Here is a 20,019-nt window from a genome sequence, read left to right on the forward strand (position 1 = left end):
ATTTTGCAGCATTAAACTTTTAGCAACTTCTTAGGGAAAAAGATTCACTTTGGTGCTTTTTAATGCTCATCTGCAAATGATGCTCCTCTCCCTCTGAATAACCTCTTTCAGAAGGACAGCCTTTTTGCCACTTCTGTTCCACCACTGCACCAGTAACCAAATACTCATCAGGAAAGCGTCTTTTGCTGTTCCTTTCATGGCTTTGGCAATGTGTGTTTATATCAGCTGTTATATATTTCACAAAACCTGAATAGCAAATTTCACAACCCATTTGGTCTTCCATTACTCCTTTTTCGCCTTTGGCAATATCTGTTAGGATTGTATTGCTTAGGTTTTAGTTTCGCTTGGCTTGGGTAATGATTGTATACATTAGCTTTTAACAATGTTGCCCCACGGGGTTGTTGGATTTTCCATAAACTCACATGCTTCAATTCACAGTCACTTGGTTTCACTGATTACAACTTTTGCTGATTTTTGATAGTTCAGTATTCAAAAGCACTACTAGCAGTTCTTCCTGGAACACGCAAACAGTATCGGATCTCTCCAAAGTCACTTTCAACTTGTGAATTTACCGAGTAAGTCGCACGCTTCCGATCGCCTCTGCGTTTGCAGATCTTCCGCTGCAGTGGCTCCTCATTACCCGCCAAACAGCTTCTGGTCTGCCTTCACCTGCGCCACTCGATATTGGAGCTTCCTTTGTTCTTGAGACTCTCTGGAGCATACCAGCCACCGGAGACCTCCTGAGAGGGAAAACCTCCCTTGCTGCTTTCGCTTCCTGCTGCGCAGCCTCTTCACAACAGTCCTTCAAATGGCAAGTGTTCCTTTCACATGCTTCCTCCTGCACAACCTCTACAATGAGACAACTGGATGGATACACACTTTCTGCACCAGCCACTATCTGTGGCTTCACAGGGGTCCCGGCGTCTTCCCTCTCCTCCAGTCCCGACCTTAGCTGCATGCAGTCTGCACTCCTCATGCTGCTCGCTCTGACAATAGCTTCTTCCCTCTCCTTCTAGGCCCTGCACCAGAGTGGGCTTTTTAAGCCTCCCAGTCTCTCTCTCTGGTGTGGCTCATTTACATGAATGAATTGACCACTCCTGCCGTATTGTTCCTCTGCAGCCCTTTCCTCGTCCCAGTATTGGGGAATTATGGGATTTGAAGTCCCTAGTAACAAGTTAGTTTTTCTGATTTTTATTTTTCCTTCACTCTTAATTTTATTTCTGTTCCCCATAACATTTTCTAAAGTAACGGCATACGTGTCTGTCATTAGACTTGATTGAAGAAAGGAAAAAAGATCTTTAGAATGTAGACCCTTATTCATAAACTTACTTTCACTACACTTTTGGGAGTTAGAGGAGGTTTTAGCTGTATGAGTTTCCTGGGTTTGAGAAGGGGTTTAATTTATTTCTATGCCAACGGGTGTTGGAATAGTTTTACCCACATTAAGATATTCAACTTGTGGAATAGACAAATTATTATGACAACAAGCCATCATATACTTTGGCATTTGTGAGATGTCCTCCCTAGAGGAAGACAAATACTGCGTCTCACCCCACGGATTCCTCATTCCCCCGCAGAACACCATCCCCAAGGCCAGGGTCAGGAAGCATCTGCCTTTCCATGGCCACCTGGGAGTAGACTTTAGGCAGGGTAGGATTCATCACAGTAGTCATTGTTTGACAAGAGCATGCAGAGAGTCTTCGGCCGCTTCCCCTCCTCCTTTCTCCTGTTCACTCCTGATGTTTCTAGACGAGTCTGATCTATGAAAGTCTCGTAAAAACAGGTACTCCCCTGCTCATCCAGAACCACCAAGGGCCACATCGACACCCTGGCTCCAGCCTTGGCCGATTTCAAGGCAAGTAAAACCTTTTTGCTTTACTTACCTTGCTTTGGTCATCTATTTTGGGGAGACCGTTCAGTCCCCCTCAGCACCCCCACTTCCACCTTCTGAAATTCCTTTTTTTTAAAAAAGTGTTTGTTTTTGAACAAGGCAGGGTAATAACGATACAAACTTTTATCAATACCTGTTATGCATCACAGTAAAGACATGTCTTTTCTCTCTCCCCGCCCTCCTTGAGCTTGTCGGTCCTCTCGAAGGTTCCCCCTCTTTATTCCTGTTCCTGTGGGGCATCCCCATTCTCCAGGACCCTCCTTAGCCAGCTGGTGTTTATAAGTCAGGGCTGGGAAGTCTCGATCAAAGTCAAGTATTTAACACAAGGTACTGTTACGTGTATGGATTGGCCTACAGGGAGGTGTAAATGAATTAAAGTGCTACCTCTGGTCCAAACCTATATAACCCATTAGGGAAGTTACATCTACATATAATTTGTATACATCACAATCCAGAACATCAAAGAGAATCATTCAGGTTTGTGTGAATTTGAAACAAGACTTTATATTGAAAATTTGTGCATCAAGTGAAATCAACGCCCAGAACCATAAGGGCATATACAGTCAATAAAACATGTTATGCATACTTAAAAAGTTCCTTCTAAACATATATTGAAAAATCAAAGTACAATGAAGCAAGACAAAACATTTTTTGCAAAGTTTGAAAGGGAAAACAGAAAAATCATTAAAACATGATACGAAATAAATGTAGTATTTCCCACATTGTGGTGACGTCAAACTAGTCCAAATGAGAATAAGAAAAAAGGTAACAAATACTTTTTTTTCAATATTGTATGGTCATATTGAGTACCTATGAACCCCCAGTGTAAATATTGTTGTACAATGGGGTGGGGTCTGCCAAAGTCAAGAACAGGGTTCCAAATGTTCCGGAAACGATGTAGGAGACCTGCTCTGGCTGACGTCACCTTTTCTGCGATTAGCACATCCCATAGTTTCACCCACCAGAGGGGCAGGAGCGGACCCTTTGCAGATTTCCATGTGCGGGCCACTACGATTCTACCTGCCAGTAGGCATTGGGACAACAGTTTGGCTTTGGGTCCTGTTCTTGGGTAGGTCCCGGGGACCGGGACGCCCAAGAGAATGGGTTCGGAGTCCAAGGGGAGTCTTGTTTGCATGATTTCAGCGATGGTCGCTAAGCACTGTCTCCAGAAGCTTTGGACTTTTGGAGCGTGGGTCCAGATGTCCACCCACGATTGGTCCTCTATAGGGTGGCCCAGGTCTGCTTCCTATTGTGCCATGGATTGAGATTTTGATATAAGAAAGACCTTCTGGAGGCGCTTGGATAGCACAGAGATCTTGCCCCAGATTGGTAGTTCCTTGAGAGTTAGTTCTATAGTTAGTTCTATAGCTGTGGGAGGGCGAGTTGCTGCTTGGCGTGTCTGTGGGTGGGAGCACCAGTGACTTAGCTGAAAGTATGTAAATCTATCCTTTTTCTGCAGTTGGAAGATTTCTTTGCATCGTTCATAGGTATGCAGTTGGCCTCCTTTGAGGAGCTGCCACACAGTCTCCAGTCCCCCTGCAATCCAGTTTTTGAAGTTTTGGGGGCTGTTCCAGGCGAGAAGGCTGGGTTCAGGAAACACTGGGGATGAGGGACTGAGTCCTCTTGGGATCCTCTTTTGTTTTAGGGTTCTGTCCCAGACGGAGATGGTGTGTTTAGTAGCTAACAGTAGTCCTTGCCATTGCCGCCTTGCCAAGGGAGGAATGTGGGGGAGAAAGCGTAGGGGGAGGGCTAAGCGTTCCAGGTCAACCAACCTGGGACGATTAGTAATTGTTTGCCACGCCTGGATGTATGCCAATTGGGCTGCCATCAGGTCTGGAACTCCTAAGCCGCCAAGCTTTACGTTCCCCAGCATCGTGTCTTTAGGAATCTTGGCTTTTTCCCCCCTCCAAATAAATTGTAGCATCCTTCTCTGCAAATTTCAGAGTGCTGAAGTTGGGATCGCAACAGGAGCAGATTCATTTTACAAGCAGTAATCTGGCCTATTAAGGACATTTCTTGGGTCGCCCATCCTTCTTGCTTTTAGGCTGAACACATCGCTTTACAGTGTGTTGCGGAACATGCACTTTGTATCCCTTTTTTCTTCTGTTTTAAGTAACGTTTCTGTGCAACCTCTCTACAATTGGGACAACTGGATGGATACACCATTTCTGGACCAGCCGATATCGCGCCTTGAAACACTTGTGTATAGGCGCGTTATAAATGCCATATCATATCATATCTGTTACTTGAATAATGTGTCGGGCTGCTGGTAGCAGATATTTTTCTGCTATGTTTTTTACCACATAATGCCATTCAGAGTACCATATACTCTAAAATGTTCTTCCCATGCATTGTGTCCCTGGTTTCTGGCCCTCTTCTTGCCCTCTCAGGGCCGGATATGCCATGCATGGTAAGCCCTTTCCTAGGCAAAGCCTTTGTTTTCCCGGGTGAAGCAGCGTTCTGTGTTTGTGGCTGGATGTGAGATCTGGGACTGTTTGGTCCCAGGCCACATCATGGCCCAAGTGTGTCTATTGCTGGGCAGATGTGGTGGACGGAGGCGCTCCTTGATTGAACAGCCCCTGCCATTTAGAGTGGTAAAAATTGCTATTGGTGGGCTCAGGGGTGACTCCAGCTCGAATTTAGTATGAGGACTGCAGCCATTCCTGAAATAGTTGTTGGACCCAAGACCCCTTCAAATAGAAGATCCTGCTGAAGACCTGTAGATCATCATTATACCCAGCCATCATTGTCTCCAGCAAAGTCCTGGTGAAGCTCGGCTCCTTTGTCTGATCTCCTGAAGGCCTTTATCTGTGCCTCAATCTCTGGAGCAGTAGGAACAACCAGACGCGACCCCTTGGAAGCTGTCAGAAGTGTCCAAGGACCACCATGTGGACTGACCAGCTCCCTCCTGGGCATCCCTTTAGCTTAAGTCGCAGTTCTGCATTTGGATGTGAGACTCTACAAACTCTCATCTTGTGCCGCAAGAGGTTATCCTGTGCAGTTTCAGCTATCCAGCATGAAGTGGGGCCTTGCAGGACCTGCCTGTTTGTCTTTGCCACAATGGTCGCCTTCCACCTCCCTGATTAAGGGTGAAAGGGACCTTTGCACCAGTTGCCCCTAGACCCACTCCAAAGAAATGGATACGAAGTAAGTGAGCCTAGCGGATTCAGAAACCCCAGGGGTGGTTTCTGAAGCTATCAAAGTACAGGGGGTGGGTGGTTTTACACACCTGTTTCTCCTCCCCTCCTTCCATAGAGCTCAACAAGCAAAACATGCCACTGTACCTTCCCTGTGCCTGGTTGTGATCTGTGGAGTTATGACCGAGGGTCCCCTCACCCCTTGGGCTTCTCCTAAGGTGGTGGGATTTGGAGAGAAACCCTAACACACTTTGCTTGCTCTGTGCTTACCATCTTGAAACACTTACACCTATATATTGACTTTGCCTGCTCTTGTTCAGCTTGCTTAAATGACACCAAGGCCTAATATAGAACTGTCCTTTTATCAGTTCAGTCTCACTAAAATTAAGAGACCTCTGTGTGTGTCTTAACTGGACCATCTACCACCTGCACGCTTGCCTGTCTAGCCTTACAGCTCAGTCATCTACCTTGATAGTTTGGCTTGACTTAAGTGTATTTTCCCTTGCACCAGAATAATGTGGCTCTCAGAATATGGCCACAAGGTGGATTCTGAAAATCCATCTGAGCACTTAGCAAGGCGGTTGTTAAGGAAGTACCAAAAAAAGCAACTGTATAGAGCTTTACTCTATGAAGTGATTGAACGTTTAGACTGGAATTCAATTTCTTCTCCCTATGTAAGATGTCATATTTATCCAAAACAAATATGAACTAAACAAAAACACCCCTATACTCTATCCACTTCCACCCATAATGCATTATTTGCTTTGTGGTGCACTTTTCTATGTAATTTGTAGCCACTGAACTATATGTTGTGACTTTGGTTTTATGAATATTGTGTGATGTGTCACGAATCTGGGGAAATCATCCCTTCGCCCCTGAGGCTAGGGAGGTGAGCCCGCTAAACAAAACTCTCCCTCTGGGGTTGAGAAAGCAGGGTCTAACTGGGAGTGACTCTCCTCGAGGGATCAAGGACTCCCATTCCTATAAGGAATTGCCTATAAGAAATAACTTGTCTGCCTATATGGCAGTAGAAGAGACTGATCTTATATATGTTGATAGAATCTCAAATCATATTGACATTGCTTCCATAGCTGTAGCACAAGGTAATGTGGAACTTCCTCAAAACACAACAGTTGATGCGAAGCAACACATACCCTGTACGACAGCAAGAATATAAGAACAACCAATCATGAATGTAGAGAGGGAAATCCTACGCAGAGGCGATCCTTGGACGACAGAACATTGTGGAGGGGCGGAGCTGTGCTGCACTGCAGAGCTAGCTGTGGCATGGAGAGACCAAGCCGTCGGAGAGAGATACCGGCATCAAGCAGTGCAATCTTGCAGAGGCAAAGCTGGGAGAAACCCAATAGTACCTGGTGGTGCAGCCGTGGTGGACCTGGTGCCCGCAAACCAGCACTGAAACCAGAGAGTGACGAAGGAACGAATCCTCCATTGCCGGGGCGAGATTCGAAAAAAGCGCTGGAGCGGGCAGAATAACAAAGCCCAGTGTTTACCTGATGGAGACGCTGGGAGAGCAAGTGTCGGAAACGTCCTAAAGAGATGCCACTCTGCTGGAGCACTTTCGAAGGTAGTCCAGGTACCACGGTTGCCCAGGTAGGTGGGAGGCGAGCCACACAAAACTCAAAAGGGAAAAGAAAAGCCAGTGGAGTAAAACCACATACGGGCCGGCCAGACCCCCAGAGACAGAACATCTGTCGGGGTTACGGGAGCCCTATAACCCAGAGTAATGGGCATTGGCAGAGGCTCAAGAGACAGCCCCAAGTGGTAAGAAAGTTTGAGGGCCAGAGGGGTCCAGAGAGCCCTGTCAAGATAAGTGGACCATTGCAAGCTATATGTTAAAGGGACCATGGAGTGTTGATTCATCCAAGTCAAGAGGATAAACCAGGGGAACTGGTAGACTCCCTTTGTATACACTCCGAACAGGAAAACGAGAGACCGAACTTTTGGAGGTGGATCAAGGGAATCATTCCTCCATTTAAAGAACTTCAGACCTTTGGTTTTTTTTAAACACTTGAATTTTCATTGAGGAACCCACAGAAAGAATGAGGATCTTTCTCTTTGAACTGTGAAAATAAACATTGGGGTTGTGACACAGACGCGGGAAGAAATTGAGATATCAGACTACAACTAGCATAAAGAAGACTGAGCAGAGAGCATAGTACTCTGGCTAATATTTACGTTTTATTCCTTAAAGTGGCAGGGCCAGATAGTTAACAGGTTTTGGACTGAGGACTAGTTTTATGTTTTTGACTAAAGGCGAGCACCCTTGGTTTACTTTGGTAGGAAGGGAAATCCCTCTTAGCGATAGGGGCAGATAGGCCTTTTTCTTTTAAGTGAAATAAACAACTTTGAAGTGATATTCTTGGCTCTGACTCGTTCTTCTGGTTTGCCACAAAATTGACTGATTTATCATTAAACCTATTTTTGCTTGCCATGTTGTTCTAAATTGCTGTCACAAAAGCTAAGCTGAGTGATGAATGTTTTTGTTTGCCTTTTAGGATCCATGATGACATCACCAGAACAGTGGATCTATGTCAAAAGGCTCAGGCAGCTGGAGTGTCCTGGATAACAGTCCATGGCAGAAGCATAGACGAAAGGCATCAGCCAGTACACTATGAAGAAATTAAAATCATTAAAGAAAGTCTGTCCATACCCGTAGTCGCAAATGGAGACATCAGAAATTTAAAAGAAGCAGAGAATGTTTGTGATATGACGGGGGCAGATGGTAAGCACCTCCTTTTTCAAACTGAGCAAGTAGTTGAGAGCACCTGATCCCAGGCGAAAGTGAAAAAATAGGAAGCATGCATGTACAGTATTTTCAGTGACTGGATGAATTCTTGGTGACGTTGATACTTGATGCACAACAACATGAACATTAATCTACAGTAATTGCTACTTAGCCAAAATACCATTGCGATATGAAGGTGCATTAAAGCACTATTCTGGGCATGTGTGATGAATTGCCTTCTGGTAAGGGTATATAAGCACTAGCTTTTTTGATTTGTAATAAATAATAAAATGATGTGGCGATTTCTACCTTTGAAAGGGTGGTCTACTAAACCGGCCTCCAAACCCCTTCAGTAAACTCCATGCCAAAAGCATAGTGAACGCATGTGCCCTGCTGTATCAGTGTCCTGATCTGCAGCTTCTGTTCTCCAGTGGCAGCCAGCAGAATCAGGGGTCACGTGGGCCCTGTTTGATAGTTGCTGTGACAGCAAAGGCAATACAAACAGAGATGTCATTTTAAATCTGCACCTCTGATCCAAAATCATAATAACTATGAGAACTATTACCTAGTGACCATGTAATCTCTAATAATGAGGTACAGCTGTGTTTTGGTGTGGTGGATAATGGTTCACATCCAATGTTATCATACTCAAGTCAACATTGTGAGCTCAGGCTCAGCTACTGACAGCATGTGTATTCTCTCCAGACAGCCTGTATCTTCTCTGCTGCAGCTAACAGAAGAGTAGGCAGGGAAGCAGCCCCTCATTGATCGTCTGTGAGGTTGGGTAACACTGGTCTCCGCCTCTGGAAACTTTCATCAGGAGAGTCCAGGGAACCAAGATTCAAAGAGGCACACCCTAAAACAAAAATGGCCAGCCTCACACCAGGGTGTTGCATACCAAAATGCCTTTGAAGCTGCAAGCTTGGAAGGGGGCGGGATTAGTCAGTCAGAGCAGAAAGGAATAGAGGACGGGTTCCTACATCTTGGTTGTTTGTGGGCTTCTCTTTCCTTCCCCTCTTCTCCTAGAAAGCAAAGCATGTTGGGTATTGTTCAAGAAGGCAAAGGTCCTTTCTTACCTTAACAGGGATTTTACCCCTTAATGAAGGCTTGCTTTTACCCATCCCTTCTGCCCATTTGCCTTTATAAGGAAGGGGTCATGCACTCTTTCTTTGATTCCTTTGGAGATATTAAGAAAACAAATGATTTCGTTTTGGATCCTGTTGGGATAGCAGTCCTTTCCAAAGTCCTCTGCCAGAAGTTAAACTGGTTTTCCAAGGAAGGGGCAAACTCTGCTCCATACCCATCCTCAGGGAACACAGCGGGTGAACTGCTGTTGGACTAAGACCTGCACTGGTACCCAGGTTCCTCAATGGAGATGAACCCCTGCACGTGTCAGCTAAACTTCAGTGGGTGGGAGTGAAGAGTACAAGGACTATTTTGCCCCTGGATTGGGACTTGCTGCACCAGAAGAAGCAAAGCAGCTGGATTCCTGTGTTCTACAGGTTCAAATCTTCGTTGAATAAGAGTCGACCGCATTCTAACGCCTTTCAACCAACTGAACACGTGGTGCTGCTTTTAGCACCTCGCACCTTCTTTGAAACAGCTGTTGCTGCTTTCATCAAACCGGCTCAATGCTGCATCAAACCAAGCAGAGCATGTCACCTGTTCGGCTCGGAACAACCAGCTCGCTGGATGGCTTTGCACCACCACTTCTTTGAACGCTGTAGTGGACCATCAGGTTTGTGGCTTCAAACAGCCCTAGATCGCGACCCGAACCGTTGGAAACATTGCATCAGTCATCGGCCCATCCGAGCTGTTACCAACATCTCAAACCGGGTCACCCTTCGTCTTCCCCCACCCACCTCGCCCCCCGCTACTCGTGAGCCTTTGAACTGCATCACTTGAACGCTGCCTTCAAACCACACAGAGCTCCACTTTGAATGACTCGATAACAGCTTGCTGGTTGGACCAGCAAGAATTGCCACCTCTGAACCTGGTTTTACCCGCAAGGCAGCATCCCAAAGACTGGTTCAACATGACGAGCCACCCAAGAACGGATTAAGGTACTTTTTGAGTTCCCAGCCCCCTTACTCCACTTTTGAGACTCGAGTGACTTATAAGCCACCCATTTTCACATTTACATCAAGACATTTCCTTTTTGGCGACACTGTTAATGTCACCAAAAAGGGTTGTTTAAGTTAATGTTTTTATAGACACGATATTGTATATTTGTGTGTTTAAAGCTTGTCTGTGTGTGTTTTTATAGAACCATTATTGCACATTCCTTTCATTTGTACTGTTACACTATTGTTGGTTTGGGCTCCTACTGTCATCACATCCACACCCACTTAAGATTATAGCCTGCCCTCGGCCCACGTTTCCACAAAAGATGAAGATTTATATCTTGGCTGTGCTTGTTTCACCTTTATGATTGGGCTCACTGTTGGTTTGTAGTAGCGTGAGGGCTGAATAGGTCCTCACACTAGCCCTCCTCTTACTTTTACTACTGTAGGGCTGTCATTATTTCAGCAGAGCATTATATAAAAAAGTCATCTTGTTTCTAATGATTTTCCAACTGAGTAGGGATGTTACCATTAAACTGCGCAGAGAGGCACTGCTTCACCTCACTGATGAGGCCCAACAAGGCTGAAACACGTGTATGGGGTTGCTGCTAGTACACTTGTTCAGAAGGGAATTGTCATAGAATTTCAGTGCTGGACTGCCCATGTGGGTGGGACAAAGACTGATATGCAAATGAATATTTCCCATCTGTGAAAGGTACAGTGAGCAAAAAGCAGATGGCTGCGAACTCTCAGTGGTTAAAAACCACTGAACGGGTTATCATGCTGTGTTCTTTCGAGAGAGGGGCACCTGCTACCGTTTTTTGTGCAATTAATCTGCAGCATACTTGAGTATCATGTTGTGACATTGTTAATGGTTGTAATGCATTCCTTCTCCATACGTTCTAGCAACATGTCTTAATACCAGCTATCGATTCGAGTAGCCACCCAGAGGATTAAGAGACTTTGTATGTAGCCATTGTGGCAGTCTCAGACTTCAGCACACATTATTGCCCTCTGATGCATGTTGTAACACCAGTTAATTGTTTGCCTTGCAATTATGGGTCTGAGTCCCTAATGTCCCTGCCTCTCACGTTTGCCCAACTCAGAAATTCTAAGAATTCAGGTAAATAACTTCAAAGCAAGTAATGCAGGTTTGTGATTGATTAGCTATGCCAACCTCTAAAGACCACTACAGGTGTACCCCTGCCACCCAGGCCTTTTTACAGTGGTACTGCTCACGTTTGCCGAAGCCCACTTCCTCTGATGCAGTCTCTCCGAATTCCACTTCCTGCAACACATACTTTCCTCCTATATGTTGTGTCACTGTCTCCCACTTTGACTGTAGCGAGTGACTTATTATTTCGGCCGAGTGGAGTGATGATTCGTTTTGGCCTAGTGAAGTCGATCTCTGGGAAAATGTACAATGGCTGAATGCACTTTAAGCGAGACATTCCCTCCATAAGATTGACCTATGGGCAAGTGTTGAGGAAACTTGGGCAGTGCTGATTTTGGCCAAGACTGTATGTACACAGTGGAACCTCACAAAGCAATAACTGTGACAAATTGCATACAAGGATGAGTAGGAGCTAAAATGCCCACTCAGCCTTCACACTGCTACAATCCAAGAGCCAACACAATCACAAAATTAAAATAGGCACAGTTAAGAGATACACCTCCTTGGCCTTTCGTGGTAATGTGGACAGAGGGATGGCTATGCTCTCAAGAGGGGTGTGAATGTGATTCAGTAGCAACCTAAACAGCAAAGTAGAACAATCCATAATAAAAATAATGTCCAATCAAGGTTTATAAAAAATAGATGTACTTTAATAAAAAAACAGACCATGTGTTACCTTTCTGGGCTCCTCCCCCGCCACCTATAGCCTGCGTGTCTTGTGTAAACTTCAGGCTACCCCTTTTATCCATCCTATCAACCCAGTGCAGTACCTTGCAGTGCCACCCGCCTGTAGCATCCGTTTTCAGCCCTGTGCTGTGTCTGCATGTAATCTACCTGTAACTACTGGATTTGACATTCCTCAGCCCTCCACTGTGCTGCATCTAACATACCTGGAACTACTGGCTTTGACATTTCTTTCAGCCATGCACTGTGCTGCATTTAAACTACCTGTAACTACTGGATTGACTCACTCAGCCCTGCACTGTACTTGCAATCTTACCTGTCTGCAGCATGCTTACCCGTACATCTGATGTAGCACCCTATACCATGAGGCTTAACCTTTCCTGATTGTGCACCCTTACCAATTTTGTCTGTTATGCTTACCTGTACACCTGCTGTAGCTCCCGTACCATGAGGCGTGGCTCTTCCAGATTGTGCACCCATACACATTTATCTTTTATACTTCACTGTACACCTAATGTAGCCCCCATACCATGAGGCGTGGCTTTTCCAAAATATGATTTCAAGATCTACCCGTACGCTGTAACCCTAAGCATGGTTCTGCACTTCTTAGAATAAATCCTCACACATACTGTAACAAGCGCTTAGATACCTGTGGCTTTTGTTCACTGCTATTAATGCTGAAATGAAATAAATCTGCAAAAAAACTAAATAGAAAAACACTACACAAAACCCACCCCTGAGGAAAGAACAGAGAATAAGCAGATCTATGTGATCACAGCGCCACCCGGAACTCCGGCAACGAAAAAGTCGACTCCAATTACGTTGCAGCATTGTGATGAGATAGATTACTTTTTCCTGCATGCCCCAGCCTGTATTGCCCTACCCACTCCCGCTTACCTTTACAGCGGCACACTTCTGTGTGCTCCGCCGACTCCCCACTATCCCTGCGGTGTCAGTTCCTCCCACTTACATTGGTCTGAACTGATGCTGCAGGGTCCTTATCTTTATTCTATTTTTTTATTTTACTTTCTTGTCCCCCGCTTACCACAGCGGTATGCGGGGGGACACCCCTGCTAACCCCGACTCCCATTACAGCGACTAAGAGGAGCGGGGGGACACCCCTGCTAACCCCGACTCCCATTACAGCGAACAAGAGGAGCGGGGGACACCCCTGCAACACCTGCTCCACTTGGTCGCAGTAATGGGAGTCTGAATTCTTTATAGTGCCGACTGCGCAGTAAATGTGCAGTCTGAATTTTAAAGGCGCAATATTTGTACGCATCGGAATAAGCAAGGATAACACAATGCAGCACTCTGAGTAATGAATCAGGGGTGTAAGGCAAGTCAAAACCACAATGTTCTTTAAAAAGGATATGTTTCTTGGGTGCAAAAAGGGAATAACCAGGCTCTAGAGCCCAGAACTGGACCAAGGGAGCAGTTAATAGTCAATAGTACTATTTTGATTTGAAGATCAGGAGAGTGCAAAAGGCAGCATCAGAGGGTCCTGGTAGGTCAAATGTGTTGGACAGGTCTAGAAAACACTGCTCCAAGCAGTTCAATGGTGAAAACACTAGGATTTCAGATGTTTTAGATTTCCGGGTGCTGTGATTCCCAATCTTGGGGGTCAGGGACAAGATGAATCCTTTTCTCAGGCTCCCAAACACTGGGGAGGCTGGCACACATTTGCAGGGGTCCTACAACATGGTGAGGACTTGGGTACCACTGTGGCTGGAATAGAGGCAGCTGTTTACCCCCACTGGTCCCTGCGGATGGTTAGCAGACAGAGCTTCCCTCTGCCTTGGATACTCAGTCTTCACCTCACTAACAGAGGACTTTTGGAAAGATCAACTCAGTCTTCTTGAAATGTTGGAGACCCCTTCTTTTAAAGGCAAAAGCCTGCAGGTGATTGGACTAAAGGTCTCCTGCCTTGCTGGTCCAATCCCTGCTCTTGAAAGAAGTGGACTATGCCCTTCTGATATCACATCCAAAGTGCTTTGCTCTAGAACAGGGTTTTCAAACTTCAGGCCATGTGGGTTGGAATCATGACTGGTTGTTACGCTGACCTGGCTCCCACAGGGGCGATGGTCGGACCCGGACAGCTGCGGTAACCACCCACGTGATGCGTAGTGTGTTAGGCAGAAACCTGTGCAGTTCCCTTAGGGAACACTGCAAACGATTTAAGACTACGGGTGTTGGCAGTAAACCCACTTGGTAGCAGTCTGCACCACCCAGATTTACCTGGTAGCTGTGGCTGAGCAGTCAGACTTCCCTCAAGAAGAGTTAGGCAGTATGAAAAGTATACACAATAGGCACTCAGGCACAATAATACAAGCAAACACTGACCAGAGCTTTGGTATCAAAGTATATAATTATTTATTTAAAAACACACTGTTTGAAACACTCCAGCACTGTTATTGTAAAAGATTCTAAACACAGTTACTATTGTAATATATCAGATAAGTCACAGTAAAACACCACTTATTTTCATACAGAGGTGAGCGCTTAACTAGATGGCACTCCAATAAGTTTGTGAGAAAGGGAGGGAAAAAGACAGAATATGGAAAGGTACACCACTCTAAGATTCAGGAACACTGTTGGCAAGGCAGAAGAGCAAACGTCACTGGTGAGCCAAAGACCAAAGGCTGGGCCCACTCTTCGAGAGAGCAGAGCACAAATGCGCCCAAGATCACACAATTACACTAGGCTTTGAAAGTCTTGCAGAGGGTTCAAAAAGAGTTTAGAGAGGCTTAGGAAAGTTTAGCCAGAGTGTCCCAGGCTAACCCAGGGTCGAAAGCCGGGGGCTAAATCTACCCCGTACAGTCGGTGGCAAGGGAAGCCTGGCGGGACACGGTACCTTAAGTGGGAAGGATCCTCCAGCGGTGGCAGTTGTTCCTGGCAGTGGGTGCAAGTCGCGTCGTCGTCCAGGGGAAGAGAAGATCTCGACTTGGAGGAAAGATGAAGGTCGTTGCACTACCAGGGAAGAAACCAGCCGCGGAGTTTTCCGGTTAAAGGTGGTACCTTTGTTTGCGGTCGTGGTAAAACGTGGTATCCCGGTTGACGGGGTGCTTGGCACAGGCAAGGCGGCCACGAGGTACGTCGGGAAGGCGAAAAGACGGTGAAACTGGTTATCCCCACTAGTCAAAGGAAGAAGACTCTCCGGCGGGAGATCTCCTCTGTCGTTGGGAAAAGTGGTGAGACGGTCCAGAAGGGCTCCACCGGTGGTGGTGTCGTGGCAGGTCGGCTCAGCTTCTCCCTCGTTGGATTCTTAGGTACTGTGGCGATTTCTGAAGTTCCAGTCCCCAAAGCCCTGCTTTTATGCAGAAAACCCCCATTCACCCAGCCTAGCTGTCACTCAAACATGCTAAGTGGTGAGCCCACCACCACCTGGGCCAGTCAGGACGGAGTGCGACTTGAGTTGCCTAGGCAGCTCAGTCCAGGGTGCCTAAATTCCCCTCCACCCCTCCTAAGTACCCCAGACAGAGTGGCACCACTTTGGAGGGCTTCTATGGAGAAGCCCGCCAAAAAGTGGAACAAAGGGCTCGACTTGGGTTGGAGTCACAGAAGAGAACACAAACGCCATTTTAGAATCAAGTTTTGGAAAGAAATACCAACCAGAGAATTAATATTAATTAAATAAACCGGCGGTATGTTCGAGGCGACCGTAAATAATTAAATAAAGGTAGTAGCCTAAAACAATGGGAAATCCCATAGGAAAATATTCGCGGTTGAATATAAACAGTAGTATCCACTGCCACCAGCCAAAACTCGATCCGGGGGGACAGAGACGTGCCCCCTCGACTAACAGACCCCGGGGCAATTGAATTGCCCCAGCCAGTACGTCCACAATATGATGGTTTGTACTGGTTCTGTTCAGAATTTAAGACTAGTAAAGTCAATGGTGACTTTACATGCCCTGGGAGACAGTAGTCAGTCCCAGGGTATGGAGTCTATACTGGGGGGTCACTATGACACCCCTGCGTCACTGCACTGAGGGTGCTGTGTAACACACATCACAAAAACACATGAAGCCCTATGGAGTAAAAGACCCCATAGCCCATTAAACACATCTAGATTCAAAGAAACACACTCAAATCATGCCCAAGAGTGAGGGTAAAAGAGTCTCACTCTTGGCAGGAGAGAAAAATAAACCCCAAAAATCCAGCAAGGCTGCTGGGGGACTCACTAGGTTAGGAAATTCAGCCTAAACAGAGAATTCTCCCTAACATAGTGCAGCGATGACTGACTGGATCTGCCCTCCTAATCTTGTCTGCTTAACCCGTAGAAATATTCTGCAAGTGGAGAGATGGATTAAGCCACTTGTGGATTCAAGTGATGGCACCCCCACAGTCCTCCCCAACTAATCACCTGCGAAATGCCCTCACAGCAATCTCACCTTATATTATTGAAAGATGAGCTCTCCATCCTGCGTGGATTTGCAGGGGCGCGTCGATTCCAGTTACTTCACTGGTTTGAAGGCTCGGGAGAGTTCCGGAAAGTATTGACTCTGAGGTTCCTGGTGAGGACCAGTAAGTATTAACTTTGTAGAGTTCAATATGTCCGATGTTCACTCTTGTTCCCCCCTTCCTTTCTTGTCTTGCAGCTGGCTCGTGAAAAGATGCTCTTGTGGCAGCTGGTGGCGCTCAGGTAAGAGTCTGTATTACCCAGCGCTGTCCGGTAAATGTTGCATGTGGAAAACGTGTTGTTTTGTCTCTTTACAGATGCGGCACTTGAAAATATGGAGAGTCACAAAAGGATGCCTCTGGTGGTAAATCAGGTAAGTCTATGGTGGTAAGAATTATATTTGTTGGTTCCCTCGGCTCACCTTGTGGTTTTCTTTTGTCTCCTAGGTGCCGAAGTTCGGCGAAGAAATGATGGAGGCAGCGCCGACCCGAAGGATGCTGTGAAGACTGGTGAGTATAGCGCGGCGCTGCAGCTGGAGGTGCGGCACTTGCAGAATTGATGTTCTTTACAGGTCCGGAGACGAGATGGATCCAGAATCAGGTGTGGAATAGAAATAAGTTTGTTTTCTAACCTTGTCCCTTTCTTTCCTCTTTGTTTTAGGAGCTCCGGATTCGAGGAGGGCGTGGCAGAAGACTGGATGCAGCTGCAGGCACAGTGAGTGTTACGCTGCTGGATGCAGAATAACGCGAAGCGTGCGTTGCTGGTCGGGCGTGGTTTAAATAGCCTCAAAAGTAGTCCCAGGTAAGAAGTCCCTAGAACCACACCCGAGTAAAAAAATAGTCCCTGTAGAAAAATAGTCCCTTTCGGGCTTCATGTTGGATTGGAGTCATTTGCAGCATGGTCTGCCTGAGGTAAGTAATGACTGAGCCTGGCGCCTTAGGCGCCAGGACTGATTTCCACTATGAGCCTGGCGCCTAAGGGGCCAGGACTGAACCCAGATAGCCCCTAGCCGGGGCTGATGAGGTTTTACTAAATGTCTAGATGCCTGCTCCCGGGGCTGATGGGCTTGGTCTGGATGCCTGGGGGTAGGCATCATGACAGCACTCCCCACCCCCCTCCCCCAAGGCCCCTCCTAAAGTTGTTCTTCCCCTGGGCCCTGGTTTGTCTGGGAAGTTCCGATGGAATCTTTTCACCAACCGAGGTGCATGGACGTGGTCACTAGGCTCCCATGACCTTTCTTGTGGTCCGTAGCCCTTCCAATCGATTAAATAAAAAAGTTTTGATTTAACCATCTTGGAGTCCAAGATATTTTTTACCTCGAATTCAGGTTCTCCATCTATCAAGATGGGGTCGGGTGGTTTGGTTCATCTTGTTCCTGGTTGAACTGGTTTTAAACGTGAAACATGAAAGACAGGATGAATGCGCATATTAGAGGGTAATTCCAATTTGACGGCTACCGGGTTGATAATGGCCTTAATAGTGTAAGGTCCCAAATATCTAGGGTTAAAAGTCTGAGTTCCCTTCAGAGGTATGTGTTTTGTAGCCAGCCAAACTTGATCCCCAATCTGGTATTGTGGAGTTTCACTTCTATGTTGATCAGCATTTTTCTTATATTTCTCTTTTGCTTGTTTCAAATGTTCTGTTGCCTCTTTAAAGGCTTGTGTAATAGTAGAATGCAAATGACTATCTGCAGGCATTTCTAAATGCTGAGGCAAATCTAGTTCTGAGGTTCGAGGGTGATGTCCATATATGGTATAAAAGGGGCTTTGTCAGGTTCCTGAATGTATTTGTATTTGTATTTGTTTTATTTGTAACGCGCACCATCAAGCCCGGAGGCATCAGGGCGCAACTTAGACATGGTTACATAAGCAAACAGTTGCATATATTCAGCATGTTGACAGTACAGAGTATTCAGGGCATACAAGCAATAAATAATTATTTACAGACGTAGCTTTGGGCAAGCGTTTGCCAGAGTGGGTCTGGCCATCATGGCTGGTTAAAGAGCCAGGATTTGGTTTTAGATTTGAAGGCGCTAAAGCTTTCTTCAGAACGGATGGTGAGAGGGAGGGCATTCCAAAGCTTGGAGGCTAGGACGGGGAAGCTGGATCCACCCGCCTTTTGAAGTTTGAACCTGGGAATGGTTAGGCAGTGGGTCTGAGCCGTTCTTTGCGGGCGAGTAGGCGCATTTCGGGAAAGCTGGCTGCAAAGGTATGGTGGGGCTTGGTTGGCTAGGCATTTGTGGGTGAGGCCGAAGACTTTCAGTGAAATTCTCTGTTTGACCGGTAGCCAGTGTAGGTTGGATCTGGATTCCTAGATGTGGTGGTTTCGTGGGATGTTTAGGGCTGCTCTGATAGCGTTATTTTGGGTAATTTGCAGTTTGTTCAAGTTCTCTTGGCTCGTTCCAAGGTAGAGGCCGCTCCCATAGTCAATTTTGGCCATGATGAGAGTTCTGGCTAAAGTGACAGTGTTGGGTGTAGTCAGAAATGGCCTGCAGGCTGTAATGAGTTTGCAGGTGTAGGCTGAGGAAGATCTGACTGCATTTGTTTGTCGGGTTAGTGATAGAGTGGCGTCAAGATAGACGCCAAGAGTTTTGGTGTCTTTCGAAACATGGATGGTGTTGCCATCAATGATAAATGATCGGTAGGATGGCTCAAGTTTACTGAGACGTTGCATAGTGCCCAAGATGAGGAGCTCGGTCTTGTCATCGTTAAGACATAACTGGTGTTGCGCCATCCAGGCTTGGATGACCAGGTAGACCTCATTCAGGGCCTTAGTGTCAGCCACGTAGTCACCAGTGATAGGAATGAGTATCTGGGTGTCGTCCGCGCAGTTCGTATAGGACACACCCAGATAGTCCAGTACATCAAAGAGTGGTTTTGTAAAAATGTTAGAGCGTTGGCGACACACAAGAGCCCTGGAGGACGCCGCAGTGAATCGGGGAAGGATCTGCAGCTGCAGATTGAGAAAAGACCCGCATAGATCTATTACTCAAGAATGATTTGATCCAGGCCGTAGCTGATGGTGAAAAATGGGCGGCTGAGTGAAGATGCTTGCATAGGATTTGGTGATTGACCAGATCGAAGGCCCAGAGAGGTCAAGTAGAAGTAACAAGGCAAGTTTGCCGTTGTCATTTAACACTTCGATCTGGGATTTTAAGTCTAGTAGAGCTGTCTCAGTTTCGTGTCTGGGGCGGAAGCCAGATTGTCTGAGGCCTAGGAGATTGTTGGCTTCCAAGTGCTCTTGGATTTGCAGGTATGCTGCACGGTCTAGGATTTTTAACAGGAACGGGACAGTGGTGATGGGTCAGTAGTTGGTAGGTATGCTCGGGTCGAGGGTGGGTTTTTTAAGCAAGGGGATCACCCAAGCATCCTTGAGGTTGTCGGGGACGGTACCCGTTTTAAAGGATGCATTGATGAAGGATGTGATAAAAGGGGCCAGATCGTGGGCGGATTCCTTAATAATTGAGGCAGGGCAGGGGTCGCCCTGGCAGTTGGACGGTTTGATCCTCGGGATAATGTTTTCTACCTCCGCAGTAGTGAGCGGTGAGAAGGCAAATCGTTTGCAGTTTGGGACGTCAGGGGAGAAGGCCCCTGCGGAAGTGGGAGGGTGATTGTCCAATTTCAGGCTAATTTGTTTGGCTGTGATTTTAGATTGAAGCATGGTGATTTTATTCAGTAATGCTGCCTGAATATTGGCGCACCATTTGCTGTCTTTAATGCAAGTGTCAGGGGGGGTAACAGGGCTTTCAAGCTCCTTTAGGATCTTAAATAGTTCCTTAGAGTTGGAGTCAGCATGCATAATGCGATTATTTAGGGCTTCTTTTTTCGCTTCTATAATGGCTGCTTTGTATGTAAGCCAGGCCAGTAAGTAACCATCTTTATGCGCGTCAGATGGGTGACTTTTCCAACGGTTTTCGGCGC

The 20,019-nt window shown here is 46.4% G+C and overlaps 1 protein-coding gene across 1 annotated transcript in view; it reads left to right on the top strand.

Annotated features, from left to right (window-relative positions):
- The window catches only part of DUS4L (dihydrouridine synthase 4 like), a 290,584-nt gene that overhangs the window by 254,969 nt on the left and 15,596 nt on the right, over positions 1-20,019 (top strand). The window contains exon 6 of the mRNA XM_069629144.1: positions 7,548-7,774. Within this exon, the coding sequence (XP_069485245.1) occupies positions 7,548-7,774 (227 nt within the window). The remainder of the gene's footprint in view (positions 1-7,547; positions 7,775-20,019) is intronic.

Source organism: Ambystoma mexicanum, chromosome 12, assembly GCF_040938575.1.
Source record: "Ambystoma mexicanum isolate Mex_15411 chromosome 12, UKY_AmexF1_1, whole genome shotgun sequence".
In the NCBI taxonomy this organism is placed as follows: Eukaryota; Metazoa; Chordata; class Amphibia; order Caudata; family Ambystomatidae; genus Ambystoma; species Ambystoma mexicanum.